The following is a 17895-nucleotide window of genomic DNA, read 5'->3' as shown; positions in this document are numbered from 1 at the left end:
TATGGAGTTGTGGAAAGAGATAAGCATTAAAAAGATGTTAATGCCTATGCCACATTATTATGTGGATGATAATTAAGACATTATATAAGTTATTACATCAGTGCATGTAATAAAAGAGATGTGCACAAGTGATGGGTTGCAAAGCCCACACGCGCGCGCCGCCGCTGCTCGCTCGGCCCCGGTCCCCGACCTCGGCCGTGAACTTGGATCTTGGCAATTGGTTCTATTGGGTTGGTCTTTGGGCCTACCCTTAGCTCCCAAAGGACCAACGATTTCTCGGTCCAAAGAACGAGGCCCAATCGTTTGGGCCTACACGTGCACAAGGGGCTCGACCCGACGGGAGGACCCGTTGGTCTCCCAACTAGAATCTTCCATACCTCCATAACTCCTGTCATTATTGAACGGGAGGGAGTTACAACGTAACTGCTGTTATTACTGCCGTCATTATTGGACGGGAGGGAGTTACAACGTAACTGCCGCATTACTGCCGTCATTATTGGACGGGTGGGGGTTACTTGGTAACTGCCGTCATTATTAGACGGGATCCTCCATAAGTGGACTGTGCCTATAAATAGGATTGTCACTCCATGCATCCAAACACTCTGAAATCTGCATTCTAGCATCCACATACTCTGTGCACTCATATAGTACAGGAGCTCTGTTCTCACCTCGTTTCAGTTCGCCGGAGCTCGTTGGTCTGCGGTGCTGCTACCTACGAGACGAAGCCGTTTCATCTTTGGGGACGACACGCCAAACCGAGAGCACTACCGGGGCGTATCTCGTCTTGCGGAAAGAGGATCTTCCTCGACTCGGCTGTTTTCCTGGTTTCGTTATTATTGTAATTTATATACAGTTTCTTTTGTAATCTCATCTCCTACTTTTCTATTTCATTGTAACTACGCCCGCAAGCTTATATTCCAACATTTTATTTGTTAATCGTTTAAAATAGACATGATAAATGATACTTCATCCGTCCCATTCTAATAGGCTCATTTCTTTTGGGCACGGAGATTAAGAAAAATTACTTTTTAGTAGGAAAGTGGTAGAAAATTGGTGTTGTCCACACCAATTAAGTACATATTTTTTTACTCAAAATGGAAAACGAGTCTATTAGAGTGTGACATTCCAAAAAGAAAAACGAGCCTATTGAAGTGGGACGGAGGGAGTAAAATTTATAACATGTGTCTTACACTTATTTACTATGTCGATTAAGGTTTATTTCGTCTACTAATTAGTAATTATACACAAAATTTAAGAAAATTAATATTTTTGGCATTACTCCATCTTGGACTGCATTCAACAAAATATGTTGGTAGCCCAAGGATTGGGCTGGCCCATTTATAAGCGCTATAGAAATAACTTGAATTAATTTACTCGTAATTATAAATAAGGATATTATAAATAATAGATTTTTGAATTTTCCGGGAAAAAACTACAGTAGAATATGAAATATTAAATTTCGTAGTGTTTTCTCAGGGAAAATACTAATAGTACTTGCATTTGATAACCTGCATAATATAAGAACCGATTATGGGCCCAATTTTTGTTCTCATTTTTGGGCCTCAAATTTTCACTTGTATATTTGAGCCCAGTGAAACCAGAGCCTTTTCTTTTGGGTTAAAGCCCATTAGCTAAGTACTAAAATATGATAGTTATATGAAAAAAAAAACACTAACCCCAATTTTATAGGAATATACACAACATACAGTAATGCTAGCTATAAAAATTTGTATATTTTGTACATTACTCGAATACCATAATTTTTTTTCTTCAAATAAGTGAACTTATTAATTGCTTAATATAAATACTCCATGATTTATAAAATTGATATAGTTTATATATAAAAAATAATTTAGCTTTCACACTATCCTATTTATATGTAGGCATTTATTTGCACGATCAAATCTAGCATTCATCTCCCATAAATATGCATGTGTGTGCATATTATAATTATTATTGATAATGGAGAAAAAGTGTCATAATTATTATTGGAAGTTGTGAAAATGCGTTATAATTAGAGTATTGAGAATAGTGAAAAATAAAAAGTAAGAATAAATAAAGTATTATTAGTAGTGAGTTAGTTGTCAAAAAAAAAAAAAGCGAAAATTATTTGGAGAAGTCCCAAAAAAAAAAATTAGTTGTGGAACGGAGATAGTATTTGATATCATGTTATATCATTCACATTGATAAATTAATTATAAAATTTAATTTTAAAATCACTTTATTATGATATAATTTCAAATCAATTCAAACTCGAGTAATCTCGAAATTAAAGCTTATCCATTGCCTCCCCTAAATTAGTGAGAGGGCGTACCGAAGATTCCATGGACCTCCGTACCACAGTATAGAAACTCTGACGCCCATTTCCAACGACCGTGAAAAGGCGAAACGTACTGAAAATCCACCTCAGCTCAGCATCAACCCCATCTCAGCCCACAAAATCCACTGCTCAAATTTAAATTAATCTCGGAAAGATAAAAACCAATTTATCTTTCGGATTTTGGAGTATTATTTGCTAAACCGGCGTTGATCAATTTTGCGGTTGAAATGATGGGTTTTTCCGCATTGTATTCCAGTTTTGGGGTGTGATTGTTCGCGTGTTTGGGGGTGGTTTCAGCAATGCGAGCTGGTTCTGTTGAATTTGCCGAAATATTACTGGGATTTTAGGCGGTTGAAGCCCTAGATTTTGGGGATTTTTTGTCTCAGCTTCAGCGGATATGCGAAAGGTAAAACCCTAGCTCCTCTCGTTTCTCCCTTAGATTCCTCCGTGCGTTTCGAGGCTGTGGCCTTTCGAGTATTACTTTTGCTTTTTATTTTTTATTTTTTTCTGCCGCGGAACTTCAATTGTGCTGGCGGAATGAGGATTTGTGGGTTTGAGCTGAACCTGGACTAATGTTTTTTGTTTGGATATTTGATTTTTGGGGTTGGGAATAGTAGTTTTTAAAAATTGATTTTCTCGAAATTGCATGCGGATTTTGTTTCAATAACCTTATGGGGAAGTTGTGTGGATTTTGTCTCTCTCTATTTTCCCAAGAAGTTCATTCTATATGACATTGTATCTGTGCTTTTTTATATGCATGTTTTCTCTTATTCATTCCATACCAAGACATTGTTTTAGGCCATAAACAGCTGATTCCAATGTTCAGGCATTAGTAAAATGGGATGAGATGAAGGTAGAGAATCATGTAATAGTTTTGTGGTAGATATTGCTGTTACTGGGTGGTAACCTTTTGGAACTTGATGCGACCTGCTTCGTGGAATACGAGCTTCTCGAAAGGATTAAGAATCGATATGCTTTTTCATGGAGTGACTAGTGAGTAAATTTACGTTGGGGCGGGGTGGCGGATGTTACTTTGATTACTTTTAGTTTTAGTCGCAATAAAATTAACTCAAAGATGAAATCTTTTTAGTCACGGGAAATGTTCTACTTCACAAAGCGATGGATCCTTACATATTTTCAGTATTTACCCTATATGGAAAAAGACAGTTAAAGTTTCTGGTATTGCAATATGGTTTCTTTTGATTAACAATGACAAGTTGTGATTATGGTAGGCAACTTGCAGCTAATTTCCTTTGAGAGGATTTCTGAAAAGTTGCTTCTTGAAATTTGTAAATGGTGTTATGTTAATGAAATGTATCCTGATAAGGCTACTTGATAGAAGGGTTCGGTTTGTAGGAATTTACTATACAAGGGCCTATTGTTCCTCACAAGGGAAAACGCCTTAGATTCATATACAAATTGAAATGAAATATCATGAGGGAGCTTGCTGAAGACATGAAGGAGAAAAAGCCATTAGGCTCCAACTCTCTACATTTATTGGTTATTCACTATCAATTAAGGTGTGATAACTTTTAATTATTGTTGGCGACTGCAGATACTGATATGAATAGGGAAGAGTTGGGTAATATTATGACTGTCAGGACAAAACCAGCAGCTCTAGTTATTCCAAAAAGCAATGGCCACCGAGAAGATGTTGGGCAGTCTAAGATGGAGCCACATGTGGGGTTAGAGTTTGATTCGGCTGAAGAGGCGCAGGAGTTCTATAGTTCCTACGCTACCCAAATTGGGTTCAAGATTAGGATTGGGCAGTTATATAGATCTCGAGTTGACGGTGCTGTTATTTCCCGGAGATTTGTGTGTTCGAAGGAGGGGTTCCAGACCAACTCAAGAACTGGTTGTCCGGCTTTCATAAGAGTGCAAAAGGTTGATTCTGGGAAGTGGGTTTTAGCTAATATTAAGAAGGAGCACAATCATGAATTCGAAGCATCTGGAGAACTTTGTCCACCTCGGATACAGAGGAAAACTATTCCAACTCCAAGGTCATCATCGGCTGGTGGGGCAAGTCGGACTGGAATCAGATCACACGAGGATGATAGTCCGACTGGTGTAGTTGATATGAAACGTCTCAAAAAGGAAGAGATGGATGGAATGGTTGGGCCTGTAGCCGAACCACAAAAAGGGCTAGAATTTAATTCTGCCAATGAAGCTTATAAATTCTACTACACTTATGCAGCTAGTGCAGGTTTCAGGATCAGAATAGGTCAGTTGTTCCGTTCCAAGCATGACGGGTCAATTACATCTCGAAGATTTGTGTGCTCCAAAGAAGGGCATCAGCATCCCTCAAGAGTTGGCTGTGGGGCGTATATGAGAATACAGAGGCAAGAATCAGGAAGGTGGGTCGTTGATCGTCTACAGAAGGAGCATAATCATGAATTTGAAACTCCTACAGATCTTAGTAGAACTGTAACCGTTGCATCAAAGGGGGGGTACAGAGAGGAAGGAAGCAATATGCTGGAGAATTTGGATTTGGTAGAGACGAATGGAGGTCTGAGCCTCGTTAAACGAGTTTCAGAGAGTAACATCAGTAGTGCTTGGTATCCTTTGCTTCTCGAGTACTTTCAATCTCGGCAAGCTGAAGACACAGGATTCTTTTATGGTGTGGAAATGCGTGAAGGTAAGGCCTCAAACATTTTTTGGGCCGATTCACGATCAAGATTTTCATGCACTCAATTTGGAGACGCCATTGTCTTTGATACAACATACAGAAGAGGTAGTTATTCACTGCCATTGGCTTCATTTGTTGGCGTTAATCATCACCGTCAACCAGTACTACTTGGTTGCGCATTAGTAGCGGACGAATCTGAGGAGTCGTTTACTTGGATTTTTCAAGCTTGGCTTAGGGCAATGTCAGGGCACCGCCCCATTTCTATGATAGCCGACCTAGACCACGCCATTCAGCATTCAATTGCTCAGGTTTTCCCGGGGACGCATCACCGGTTTTCTGCCTGGCAAATCCTGGCTAAAGAACAGGAGAACTTAGGCCCATTGTTCTCCATGTATGCCGATTTCAGATACGATTATGAAACTTGCGTCTTCCAGAGTCAGACGGCTAACGAGTTTGATTCCGCTTGGGATATGCTCATGGACAAATACAACCTGAGAGAGAATTCTTGGTTCAAGGATATGCACAGAACGCGTAAAAGCTGGGTCCCGTTGTACCTCAAGGGAACATTCTTTGCCGGCATCCCCGTGGACGGGAGCTTAAAGTCATATTTTAGCACGCTCCTGACGGCTCAGACACCTCTGAATGAATTCGTTGTAAGATACGAGAAGGCTCTGGAGCAGCGACGCGAAGAGGAAAGGAAGGAGGATTTCAACTCCTTCAATCTGCAATCAATTCTGCACACCAAGGACCCAATAGAGGAGCAATGCAGAAGGCTTTACACAATCACAATGTTCAAGGTCTTCCAGAAGGAGCTCTTGGAGTGCTACAGTTACGTCGGGATGAAGATAAACGTCGAAGGTGCCATCAGCAGGTACATGGTGCAGAAGTGCGGGAACGGCGACGAGAGGAAAACCGTCGCCTTCAACGCGTCCAATCTCAACATCAACTGCAGCTGCAAGATGTTCGAGTTCGAAGGCGTGCTCTGCAGGCATGCGCTCAAAGTGCTCCAAATCATGAACATAAGGGAGCTCCCGTCGCGGTATATCCTGCACCGGTGGAGCAAGAACGCCAAATACGGCATCCTCAGGGATGCTGACTCAGCGGGCGGGGCGCAGGATTTCAAGGCGCTGATGCTGTGGAGCCTGAGGGAGGAGGCGCGGAACTACATCGAGGCCGGGGCCGCGTCTCTCGAGAGATACAAACTCGCGTTCGAGATCATGCAGGAAGGTAGGAGGAATCTGTGCTGGCAAAACTAGGGCTGTGTTTGTGTATCTGTTAGAAATTGTGCACATGTATTTATCTCGGTTCGAGCTCGTTCGACTCGGAGCTGAACTCACCTCTGAATCGTTTGTAACTCGGGGCTAGTTTTTTCTCCTGTTTCAGCCATGTAATTAGATAGCATCACCCCTTTTTTTGTTTGCAATCTGTATTTGCTAGCTGAGTCTTGGCAAGAATCGTAGTTCTAATGGAAAACTCAGCTCAAATTGTTGATATCCGTTTCGTCTACCGTGAACCGGATCAAAAAAACCGATCGAACCACCAATAGTTTTCGTTACGCGGTTTTTTGGTTCAGTTCAAAAATTTAAAATTCGATGGATTTCTCGATTCTCGAGTTAGGGTTATATGATTCGGTAAATTTTGTTTCTAATCGTAAGGCTGAGAATGATTTTTCGTTCTTATTTTACATAAAAGCTCTCATTTGAACCCCTCCTTATATATATTCATATACATATTTATTTGTTTAACAATTATAAGTAATTATTTACAACATAAACCGATCGATTTTTTTAGTTTACTGCAAAAAAGTCCCAATTCGACTGGGTTTGCAGTTCAATTAAGCTGATCAAGACAGGATTATTCAGCTATTGTAAAAAATTATTTTCTCTGCCAAATTCAATATCTAAACAAAACATGAAGTATTTCCCAATTTGGGGGGGAAAAAATTATAGTTACAGCAAAGCTAGAATCTTGACAAAGTGGTAGCACATACGAAGAAGCCGATGAGGCAAGAGCAAGAGACGATGTTCGCCATCTTCGTAGACGAGCCGGCTGACAAGAAAACGCGATAGGAATTGCAGTCTCCACGGAAACCCCTAACGATCATTGCCTGCAGAGAGCAACAGTTAGGTTTCTACTGCTGCGGGAGCCATGACAGGCGGCCCTTTCGGCTGAAGATGAACGAACAATACGAACCTGGCTTATCTGCTCCGCGTGGTTATAGATATTCTTGAAGATCCGTCGAATGTATGTGAAGAAAACTGCAAAGGAGGTTATTGTAACAATAAGCAGAGCTAAAAATCTAGAGAATTTAAGATGGAGAAATACCATCTACTGTCTCGAGTGTCGTTAACTGCTCCCATTGGATTCTACGCGATACGATTCCCAGGGCCACGTTGCGAACCTGTAGAGGCGTAGAGAGATTTAAGAACGACGAAGACTTTCACTACAAGAAAAAGTAAATGGAGAACTAAGGAAGAGCCTATCTCACTTCATCGAACACCAAACTGATGAATCGTAACGAGAGTAGGAGGGTTAGGATGATTTCAGCCACCGGGACACCACAATTCTTTAAAGGAAGAATAAACCATTGCAAAGCAAACGCGAGCTGCTCCGACGTCGTGGTTGTCAAGCAAAGACTAGCACTTTGGAAGATCTTTCAAGAGAAAAATAAACAACCCCAAAAAAGGGTAATAACTAATAAGATATATGTGGTATAAAATAAGAGAACTCAGCATTATCACTAATACTTCCCTTTAGGAACTAAGTGGAGAAGAAACAACCTAATTGATTCACACTTCACCCAAATATTTGGATAACTCACACATTTCTTAAAGTTTGATGACCATCTTTCATAGGTGGGACGGGGATGGCGTTGGATCTATTCAATGTCTTCGATAAATGACAATCACAATGTCATCAAGCATAAATATATGATATGAAGATAAAGAAATCAGACATTGTATATAAGCTCTAAGAAACTACAACAATGTATGCAGCCAAGAATCTTGCAAAGGTGAAGGAGTAATTCCAACTAGTCGAAAAAGCCAAGGCGAAACTTACAGTGAATGTTAAACAAGCTGCCGTAGTAGCAGCTGACAAGCCTTTACTGGTCAGCTGCAACGGTCCAAACTTCATTATCACGTATTTATAACCTTCAAAAGACGGGGCAAGGTTTGGCAATCCGGTCACTGAAGATGGCGGGCTTCTCGAGCGCAGAAGGGAAGGCGCACTGTCAGTACTCAACCCCAACAAAACAAACAAGATACCACAGAGCAATGTCACTCTCCCCAATTGATCCTACAACAACATCGGACTGCATAAACGAAAGTACAATTACTACAAGTACGTCCCAAAAAACTTTTACTCTCCTCGTATGTATGCAAGAAATGGTTCTCGTCTAAGCGTTTGTGATTAGGCCTCACCTTCCACACCTCAGTCGGCTGAACCCACACGGACAACAATGCTAGATAGATTACCACTCCCACACGCACCGCCATATTAGACTTCGCTGGTAAAACTACAAACGCGAGCAGCCATGCCTATACTTACAAACAAGATAAACTATATCAAAACACTCTTCACATTATTTTTCTTTACTAGAGCTGACATAATGAAGCAAGAACAAGCTCCCAAAAGTTCACAGTGAGATGATCTTTTCATATACAAGATACATACATCAAGTCCTTAAACACTCACAGAATATATAATTTAGGGGTAATTGCGCCTAAAATACATGAACTTTCACCAAATTCTTCACCCAACAAAAAGGCAGAAACATTGCTGAATTTCCAACACAAAAAAGACACACACACACACACACACAAAAGGTAAGAGAAGTAGAAAAGGGGGAGATCAAATCAACACTGCAAAACCAGAAAAGATACAATTTTTACAGCAACAAAATCAAACTCTTGATAAATTCTTACAAATTTAAATGAAAAAAAGGAAATATACCATCTTGATTCTGGGGTCCACGCTGTGCAAGAAAGTGGTGGGAGAAGATATGTACTGCGCAATGGGGCTCGACGTCGCTCCTGATATTGCTCCAAACACTTTCTCCGCAGCAAACAGATTTTTGGGCAACCATTTTTCCCAGCTATTATTTCCCCCAATTCCATTATTGCTGATTGCTGCACATTGAATTTTAGGTTTCAGTGTTGCGCAGCGGCGGCGCTGCAGCAGGAGCCGTGTGTGATTTCTGGCGGAGAGGAGCGAGCGGAGAGGTAGAGCTGTCGCCGGAGGTTTGGGGTGTGCGGTGAGAAGCGCCGGATACATCGGCGGCGGCGGCGGCGCAGCCGAAGCGGAAGGTCGGTTATTTAGAAGGTGGGAAGTTCTGTTATTTCCGCTGTGGTTTTTAGTCTTACGTTTATTTTCTACACAAAAACGAAAAATATTTATGCTATAATTTTAAATATGGCCATTTTAATGCTATATTTATATATATATTTTTTATTTTTTATGACATCGCAATGGCTCGTGATGTGAATTTTAAATTTTAAATAAACATAATAATAAAGGTATAGATACGCTATAAAAAATCGTTTATATTGTGTTTCAGTCTCGTATTTTATTTCATCACTCTTACAAATAACCTTGTAATAAATGTATAGATAGGTTCGAGCTCATCTTATTTATTAAGTGATAAATTCAAACTAATTACAATCTTATTTAAACTAACTATATTCAAAGTTTTGAACATAGTTGGAATTGACATAGATCATCATCAACAACAAGAAGTTTTCTTGAACTTTTTTGAAGCCCCTTTATTTAGAAACAATCTGATAAAATTGGATAACCTTATTATTTCAAGACAACAAAGAACCATTACATTGAAAGTGAAAATTCCTCAAATCACACCCTTTATTCACAAACATCTCTCACAAGTGAGCTGCTTCTATATGTATATATCTATGGTGTGTGTCATCACCACCTTCATCTAGACCTTCAACAAGACCTTGTGTGCAGCGAGAGCTTCGCCTCGAGCGTGGGCTCCCACAGGAGCGTCGTCTCAGCTAGAAGCCCGGTCACGACGTAGGGATCCATGTTTGAAGCCGGGCGCCTATCCTCCAAGTAGCCTTCAAAAAAGACCCCATTTTTATCATAAGATTATACCAATTTAGCTGTTGTTTTTTGCTGTCTGGTTACGAGTGCTCGTGTCGTGCGTACCTTTTCCGTTCTTCTCGGTGTCTCGTCCCACACGAATGGAGCAGCCGCGGTTAGCAACCCCCTGCACACCATCAGTTTGAGCTCATAAATAATGTCAGCAGAAATTTGAGGCCATTTTTGTGTGTGTGTGTGTTTTGTACCCATGAGAAAGTGTTGATGCTGGCCGTTTCGTGCTTCCCCGTCAGCCGCCTCTCGTTCCCTTCCCCGTAGGCGCTGATGTGCGCCTTGTGGCGGAGCGACAGGTTCAAGATCGCCTTCTTGATCACATCAAAGCCACCTTCCTCTCTCATGCTCTTTGTGCTGCAAAAAAAAAAAACAGCATCTTTATGCAACATTCTATGCATTGGATTTGATTCATTCACTATGAATCTTGAAAAGAATAAAACCTATAGTTGGTGTGGCATCCTGCACCATTCCAATCACCATCTATTGGTTTAGGATCAAGTGTGAGAACAACTCCAGCTTGTTCTGTAATTCTCTACACAATCAAGATTAGGCAAATGTTAGAATAAGACACACAAAAAAAAGGGAAAAAAGAGCAATCTTGTGTTGGTTTCTTTCTTGTCTTAGGTTGCTGTCTGCAGCAGTTACCTCGAGCAGGTACCTCGCGCACCAGATGTGATCCCCGGCCTCAATGCCAACGCTCGGCCCAACTTGAAACTCCCACTTGAGGTAAGAAGAGACTGAGTCAGAGAGATGAGAGAGAGATGAGAGGGAGAGAGGGAGAGAGAGACCTGTCCTGGCATGACTTCCCCATTGGTACCACTGATGTTGATCCCTGCATACAAGCAAGCCTTGTAGTGAGCATCTGATATGTCGCGCCCGAATGATTTGTCTGCCCCGGCTCCGCAGTAGTAAGGCCCCTAAAACCAGACAATCAATCAAAATCAGGTGTTAGTGTTAAACTGAGCAAGAAACGCGTTTCTTGATGAAACTGAGAGACGGGCAGGCACCTGAGGGCCGGGGTAGCCCCCAACGGGCCACCCCAACGGCCACTTCACGTTGCGTTGGAGCAATGTGTATTCTTGCTCAATGCCATACCTAACTCAAGTCCAAAAACAAGGCTATTATAGCAAAGACACAGAATTTTAGAAAAGAAAAAAAAAATGAGACCTTTTGTAGTTTATTACCATGGAACCTCTGCAACAACCTTTGGATCACTCAAGATCTCAGCAGCTCTGTAGCGTTTGTTCGTTGGAATCGGCTCCCCTGCAGGCGTGTACGTGTCGCATATCACCTGTTCTCGTATCACCCAAACAAACGGCTTCGTATCCATCAAACTGCAGACTTCATCAGCAAAATGCAATAAACATTTTTGAGACTCACCAAGATGTTGTTGCCACCGCGAAATGGATCCTTGAAGATTGCTTGAGGGCTACATGGTTTATTCAAGCATGATGGTTCACACTTTATATTTAAAAAACAATGCAAAAATGTGGAACTTTTCCTTTTAGTTAATTTTTTTTTTGTCAAAATATGATGCATATTTTATGAAGATGATCATACTATAAGATGACTTCACTGTCTTCTCCGGGAGCCTGCCCCGTGCTCGAGCCATCGTAGTTCCACTTGGGCAGCTCCGAGGGGTGCTCAACCGGCTTCGAAATGGTCTGTCAAAACCACAACATAAACAAGAAAATTCAAAAAAAAAAAATATTGGAAAAAAATGAAACTAATTAAACCAGCATTGATCTGTAGTACCCTTGATTTGCTACGAACATCGACTCCCGACCCTCCGATCCTGCCATACAAGCAGCAAGCAACACAATCTTGAATGCAAGTTTTCAATGATGGGATCAAATGTGGATTGCAAACAGAGAATGTGGAGTCATTGAGCAGCTAAACTTGGAGCAAAACGACGTCGTATACACATTACCAAATGTACTCAGCAATGATCTTGTCTGTATAGGGTGTGACATCTAAGTTGAGCATCTGCTCCAAACGGTTGATGGTGCCATTTTCAGACTTGATAGCAAAAACTCTGAATTTGGCTGAGTTTCTAAAGACTGCACCTTTTTTGTGTTGTTTCATAACAAGGGAGCTAAAATTTGAGCTCAATGGACTAAAATGTGATGACTTCTTTGCAGCTCTCATCTGCCATTGTGCAGAAGGTGCTAAAATCTGTGCCATTTTTCTTCACACTGATCCCTGCATAGGAGATAGGGAACATTAAAATGGTAAACGATGATCACGAGTTCGAATCTCATAACTGCCCACGCCGAGGGAGTCTATCAGGAGATCACATTTTGGCATCCAATGCATTTAGGTTGAGATTAAACAGCAGAATATACCTGGATATCAGCTGCAAGCAGAGAGAGAGAGAGAGAGAGAGAGAGAGGATAAATAAACAGAATGTTTTCAAGAATATAAAGAGTTTTATGGCTTTTACAGAGTAGATAGGGGCAAGTGTGTTTTTTGTGGAGGAAAATAGTTTTTGATCTTTTCTAAGGTTTTGAAGAAATTTGACAAACATAGATAAGGGCTCTCTCTCTCTCACATATACACACACATGTGCTGCAGTAGAGTTATACAGACAGGGAGTTTTGAATCAGTTTCTTGTTTATTTCCACAACTTTGATGATTTCAAAGCTGCTTTAACAATGCTAGGATCTTTGGTAATGCAGACTGTTTGATGTCAACCCCTCACCCCCCCCCCCCCCCCAACCCACCCCACCACCCCAAGAAAGAAAACAACAACAGCAGCTTCAAAAATCTAGAATCTTGATGGCTCAAAATGACATAAAAAACTGATCTTGGAAGCCAACGAACTAATATTTTCATGTCCGAAATGCAAATAATACTGTCTGAAAATAGACATTCTGTTACATATTCAACTACTAGAATCATCATTTTTCAGATAAAGCAATTTGCAACAAAAAAAATTTTAATTTTTTTTTTTTGGATTTTCTATGCCACATTTTTTTGGTTGGCAGAGATATGAAATGCTGACATTCCTTCTTCCACTTTTGGGACCATTGGATTATGATAAAGTGCACGTTTTCTTGTGTAAAATTGATTTCTTTTTAATGTCAGGTAAGTTCAAAACGAAGTAGTATTGAGGCTGTATTTCAAAAAAGTTGAAAAAATTAAATTTCCAGAGCATTAAAATGTTTATTTATTTTCACACCTGCATCTCTTAGATATCAATTTATCAAAATCGATAGTTCATAATAAAATGGAAAATATGAGTGATATAATTTAGGATATATTTGAGTATTTGAACATAGATGCTACACATGATAAAATACGTCGAATATATCACAAAATACAACAATATAACATAAATTAGCAAATACTACTAACTAGAAAACAAGATCAATTTCTCATGGCATTCTTTGTTAACTTAAGCCTTCTTAAACTTCTGCATCATCTTCACCTTCAATCTGGATCTCACTAAACCCTAAAAAGTTTCGTCGATCGAGGTCGGTATATCACGTGCGCATCTATAGCAGCGAAATCATCTGATCTTAACGACTCGGAAGCACCGACATGAGCCGTATCCGTACCTGTCGAGCCCGTAGATGGTATGGCTGCGTTTTGCCGAACGTATCGAGCTTTGGCTGACCGAATCCGGACGAAATCCGCCGTTACCGGGTCGCAGAATACCTCGGCAACTTGGACCCGTTTCCACCTCGCCATCATCGAATCAAGAATTTAGTACCAGAGGCTCCCGGCTCCGCCTTGCGCAGCGGCGACTTTTCTTGCCATGTACATCTCTTGCTTCCGCTGCAGCCCGTTGGGCCCATCACCGACGACGCCCTCTCCGTCTTCGGCCTTGCAGGGGGCGTGCTTCCTTGGGTACGAAGGGTTAGGAGCCATGTATTGAGCATGCACGGTGGGATTTCTCATCGTCCTGCGGTGTTCGGCTGCGTCTACCGGCGCAGGTGGCGGTGCCGCTCCGTAGTTGCTGTATCGCGGTGCGGGGCCGGTGATCTTCCCTGGCCTTGCGGCTGGCCTCGCTGAGATAAGAAAGACGGTCGACAAGTTACATCTCGTATTTCGCTTCACTAGTGCACGACGTGTGTATACTTGTGATGTCATTCGATACACGTGAAGTCTCACACCGTATACGAAAATGTCGTACCTTGGATGTTTTCGGGAACTTGGAGAGGCAATCGCGTCATCGGAATCGCATATGACCGTTCAACGTGCGGCTTCTCGACTTCATTAATGGAGCACGTGGAGAGATCGTTGGCAACTTCGCTCATACTCGGAATCGAATTACCAGAATACAGTACGGAAGGCCTGCAACGAGATCGTTAGCAGACGAAGCGTAGACGACGAGCAGAAATGAGAATTATATTTACCTGGGCAGAGACGACGATTGTTGCCTCTCAGCAGGCGGAGCAGGAGCAGCGCCTCCGTTTCTCCAATGCTCCTCAAGAAACGCGAATTGCTTCTTGAATTTGTCGACAGCACTGTGTACGAGGACGAAGCAATCAAAATACGTCGTTTCACGGCAAATACGTATGACAGAGTTCGAAATTTCAGAGGCAAACGGCGTTACCTTGGATACATGAAGCTCGTCGGTTCTGCTCCGTCCAAATGCTCCTTCAACATCTTCGGGTGATATTCAAGAATCTCGCGGTATATCAACTCTCGAACGTCGTCCTTTGTAATCCTTCGCCTTTCAAACTCGAACTCCATTTTCGTGACAGGTTGTGCAGAAGGTTCTCTCTCTACTCGAGATAAGTTCCTGAAGTACGGATCTGCAAGAGCCTGACAGCTCGAAACAATTAACTTTCACAAACTCGAACAACAAAAGACGAGATCCCGATTTGTAAAACAGTTTGGACAGAAGAAAAAGGGATCAAAACCTCTTCAGCCGAAGGTCTGTCCTTGGGATCAAAAGCGAGCATTCTTTGTAAGAGGCGAAGAGCAAAGGGATCAGCATTCGGGAACTTGTGGGACAATGGAATCGCCTTCTTCCGTCTCATGCTGCTCAAGTATCTCCGAGCCTTCTCGTTTCTTATCTGTCATAAGATATGATCAACAATCGAATAAGCTAACTCACGTTGGAGGTCTTAAGACTCAAAAAATGATAATAAAGGCGCACCCTTGCTATGGTTTCGGGAGGCGGGGTTCCCAATAGATCGGTCATCAGGTCTAATTGATGAACCACGTTTTTTCCGGGGAAGAGGGGTTTTCCGGTCAAAAGTTCCGCGAAAATGCAGCCAATGCTCCAAATGTCAATGGCAGGTGTATACTGCAAAGAAATGGCATTTTAAACGCGTTAGACGTGTGGAGTTTGAATTTGCTACGAGTAATAAAGAGTCGTCGACTTATACCTTGGAGAAAAACGAGCCACATAATTCAGGAGCTCTATACCACCTCGTTGCAACGTAATCCTACAAGAATGCCAAAGATAAGAAGTTTAGTCGATATAGAAAACAAAACAGCGCTCGAGAAAATAAAGAATAATACCGTCCAAAAGATTGCAGTAGGAGTGTCGTTGAAGGCCACTCTCGCGAGGCCGAAATCACAGATTTTTAATTTGCAGTCGGCATTTGCCAAGATGTTCTTAGGCTTCAGGTCACGGTGAAACACATTAGCTGCACAGAGGGATGCATCTCGTCAACACATAAAACTTCTAAGAAAGACAAAAAAAAAGGAAAAGCACATCCTAGTCAGACGAAACGAGATCACTACAGTTGTATAACCTGTATGAATGTATTTCATGCCGCGAAGGAGCTGGTATAGGAAGAATTGGTAATGCTCCGGAGTCAAGTCATCGTTTGCCTTAATGACCTGGTGGAGATCCGATTCCATTAGCTCAAACACGACGTATATGTCCTTGAACTCCCTTCTAGACGGGGGCAGCAGAATATGCTTGATCTCCACGATGTCTGGATGTCGAAGAAGTCTAAGAAGCTTAACTTCACGAAGGATTCGTGTGGCATCGGATACATGTTCAAAGATATCATTTATCTTCTTGATCGCAACCTTCTCCCCTGAACGCGTATCATATGCTGAGCAGACAACACCGTAGCTACCTTTGCCTATCACTTCCTCGATTCTATATCTGCTCCCTTCACCATATTGTGTGAAGAAATCCACATCTATGGACTGAAAATAGAGATAACAGCAGAACTTATTCAGACGTGGAGAAAAGTGAGCACTGGAAAAACGAGGGGTAGTGAGACGAGGAGGCAGAAACGGACAATTTATTCACGAATAGGGTTTTGATAACAATTCAGATAAAACAATGAGTGCATCACCATGGATTACAAACTACAATCTCATTAAAACAGTATAACTACAATCGTGCAGGAACCGTTATGAGATAGATCAACGAAAAAAGTTAAAGAACATAAGATTGAAGACTAGACTACTACAGCAAGCATACAAGATTCAAACTACACAAAAACCAGTATTTCATCAACACGAAATCAACATCACTGCAACGCCCGATCTATTATTCTTGGCAAAACATGATCATTTCACGACTGGCCAACACTGCTAATTTCTTCACATTTAAACAAAACCACACATTTTAAACAAATCCTATCTCACTATACACACACACACAAAGAAAAATAAAGTCTTGATTTTCCATTCAAACAGGAATCCAACCAAGGAAGCTTGAATTTTCAACTTACAATTTCTAGATAAACTAATTCACCAAATAATTGCAATTATACATAACTGAGGAAAGTACATTTGTGAATTAATTTACTATTTTATCAAGGTGGTGTAACAAAAGAGAAGATCAAGAAATTGATGCAACTCAAATAAAATGCTAGTAATATTTAGCGTAATGCACACTAAGACCAAAATAATCATCTATATGAATCCTAGCATCTCCCATCTTCTTAAACACTTGAAAATGAAATTCCACCACAAATCTCAGAAATTCCAAAATCAAATCTTTATGAAATCACACATATCCCAAAATCAAACTAGATAATCCCAACTCAGAATAATCCGGTTAAATAAAATCTACATCTAATTTCCAGCAAAAAAAAGTCACCTTTTTCCGCTGATCAGGCTGCATATTATCCCAATTGAATTTTGCAATATAGATAGAAAAAGATTAGATCACAAAGAAACCAAGAAATGTTGACTAATCAGCAAAAGCCTCAAACCGAGTTTGGATCGAAAAATGAAGGGACTTGATTGAGCAAATAAATAAAAGAACAAATTTTGAAGAAATCCCAGATGATATCTCAAGTGAAAACCCTCAACACTTGAAGAGAAAGGCTAGCTGGAGAATTCAATATGATCTTGAAACGAGTTAGCAGAGTTGAAGACTTCCTTTTTAATGGGAATAGATTTTTCTTTTTCTTCCTTTTTGGGTTTTCGAGGGGCGAAAGCGTGTACGAGGTTTGAGAATATGTAGCTGTAAAAATGGAGTTTCCTAGATCGTTGGCGATGATCTCTAATGCAAGCATGTAAATATGGGGGAAAACTGAAAAAGGGGCTTTGCAAAGTGAATGAGTTGGAGAGATAAACTTTTAGAGAGAGAGAGAGACAGAGCTGCTGTTTGCGACACGGTAAGAGGTGAAAAGTGGAGAATATTACTCTTTGTGTGGATAATTGCACTACCTATCACTTAATTCTAATTTTATTCGTTAATTAAAAATTCTATCTTGGCGCCTATGAATTAAGTAACAAAATTGACGCATCCAAAAACTCTCCTATATATGAGATTTTGGATTTAATTTTGTGTACGATTATTTTTTCATCTTTAAATAATGGTTCCGTCTATATACGATTGCTTATTTGATTGTATATATACCATTTGTGATTTTTTTTAAAAAAATCTATCTTGACATAGTATTAA

General features: G+C 40.8%; 4 protein-coding genes across 4 annotated transcripts; 1 reads left to right on the top strand and 3 right to left on the bottom strand.

The window, feature by feature from the left end:
- Positions 1-2317: 2317 nt before the first annotated feature.
- On the top strand, positions 2318-6439 carry LOC131020941 (protein FAR1-RELATED SEQUENCE 7-like). The gene is made up of 2 exons (XM_057949992.1): positions 2318-2726; positions 3876-6439. Exon 2 carries the CDS (start codon positions 3884-3886, stop codon positions 6200-6202), a length of 2319 nt encoding a protein of 772 aa, XP_057805975.1. The 5' UTR covers positions 2318-2726; positions 3876-3883; the 3' UTR covers positions 6203-6439.
- Positions 6440-6800: 361 nt separating this feature from the next.
- On the bottom strand, positions 6801-9344 carry LOC131020942 (protein ABCI12, chloroplastic). The gene is made up of 7 exons (XM_057949993.1): positions 8901-9344; positions 8369-8485; positions 8007-8243; positions 7435-7599; positions 7272-7347; positions 7140-7204; positions 6801-7053 (listed from the first exon to the last, which is right to left on the bottom strand). Exons 1-7 carry the CDS (start codon positions 9219-9221, stop codon positions 6907-6909), a joined length of 1128 nt encoding a protein of 375 aa, XP_057805976.1. The 5' UTR covers positions 9222-9344; the 3' UTR covers positions 6801-6906.
- A 381-nt stretch (positions 9345-9725) lies between these two features.
- On the bottom strand, positions 9726-12668 carry LOC131020940 (glutamine synthetase leaf isozyme, chloroplastic-like). Its single transcript, XM_057949991.1, has 13 exons — positions 12404-12668; positions 11989-12260; positions 11814-11853; positions 11619-11722; positions 11439-11487; positions 11243-11349; positions 11066-11153; positions 10847-10975; positions 10704-10778; positions 10499-10590; positions 10253-10412; positions 10113-10173; positions 9726-10021 (listed from the first exon to the last, which is right to left on the bottom strand). Exons 2-13 carry the CDS (start codon positions 12240-12242, stop codon positions 9891-9893), a joined length of 1290 nt encoding a protein of 429 aa, XP_057805974.1. The 5' UTR covers positions 12243-12260; positions 12404-12668; the 3' UTR covers positions 9726-9890.
- Positions 12669-13301: 633 nt separating this feature from the next.
- Positions 13302-17635, bottom strand: LOC131020939 (mitogen-activated protein kinase 15-like). The gene is made up of 10 exons (XM_057949990.1): positions 17083-17635; positions 15773-16178; positions 15537-15664; positions 15401-15460; positions 15169-15318; positions 14930-15085; positions 14620-14831; positions 14420-14530; positions 14197-14357; positions 13302-14071 (listed from the first exon to the last, which is right to left on the bottom strand). The coding sequence occupies exons 1-10, from the start codon at positions 17104-17106 to the stop codon at positions 13767-13769; spliced, it is 1713 nt and encodes a 570-aa protein (XP_057805973.1). The 5' UTR covers positions 17107-17635; the 3' UTR covers positions 13302-13766.
- Between the last annotated feature and the right edge of the window lie 260 nt (positions 17636-17895).

Source organism: Salvia miltiorrhiza, chromosome 4, assembly GCF_028751815.1.
Source record: "Salvia miltiorrhiza cultivar Shanhuang (shh) chromosome 4, IMPLAD_Smil_shh, whole genome shotgun sequence".
NCBI lineage: Eukaryota > Viridiplantae > Streptophyta > Magnoliopsida > Lamiales > Lamiaceae > Salvia > Salvia miltiorrhiza.
The sequence above is the reverse complement of the archived record's forward strand: the minus strand, read 5'-3'. Positions and strand labels throughout refer to the sequence as shown.

What these genes read in the sequence shown, in the direction of transcription:
- LOC131020939 (XM_057949990.1), bottom strand. Translation starts at nt 17,106, where the DNA reads ATGCAGCCTGATCAGCGGAAAAAG. An exon ending in AGCCTGATCAGCGGAAAAAG is followed by an intron (nt 16,179 to 17,082) that starts GTGACTTTTTTT and finishes CTCTATTTTCAG; the next exon opens with TCCATAGATGTGGATTTCTT. An exon ending in CATGAAATACATTCATACAG is followed by an intron (nt 15,665 to 15,772) that starts GTTATACAACTG and finishes CCCTCTGTGCAG; the next exon opens with CTAATGTGTTTCACCGTGAC.
- LOC131020940 (XM_057949991.1), bottom strand. Translation starts at nt 12,242, where the DNA reads ATGGCACAGATTTTAGCACCTTCTGCACAATGGCAGATGAGAGCTGCA. An exon ending in GGGGCTACCCCGGCCCTCAG is followed by an intron (nt 10,976 to 11,065) that starts GTGCCTGCCCGT and finishes GTCTGGTTTTAG; the next exon opens with GGGCCTTACTACTGCGGAGC. An exon ending in CACCGAGAAGAACGGAAAAG is followed by an intron (nt 10,022 to 10,112) that starts GTACGCACGACA and finishes TCTTTTTTGAAG; the next exon opens with GCTACTTGGAGGATAGGCGC.
- LOC131020942 (XM_057949993.1), bottom strand. Translation starts at nt 9,221, where the DNA reads ATGTATCCGGCGCTTCTCACCGCACACCCCAAACCTCCGGCGACAGCT. An exon ending in AGCCGACTGAGGTGTGGAAG is followed by an intron (nt 8,244 to 8,368) that starts GTGAGGCCTAAT and finishes ATGTTGTTGTAG; the next exon opens with GATCAATTGGGGAGAGTGAC. An exon ending in ACGCGGAGCAGATAAGCCAG is followed by an intron (nt 7,054 to 7,139) that starts GTTCGTATTGTT and finishes TGCTCTCTGCAG; the next exon opens with GCAATGATCGTTAGGGGTTT.
- LOC131020941 (XM_057949992.1), top strand. Translation starts at nt 3,884, where the DNA reads ATGAATAGGGAAGAGTTGGGTAATATTATGACTGTCAGGACAAAACCA.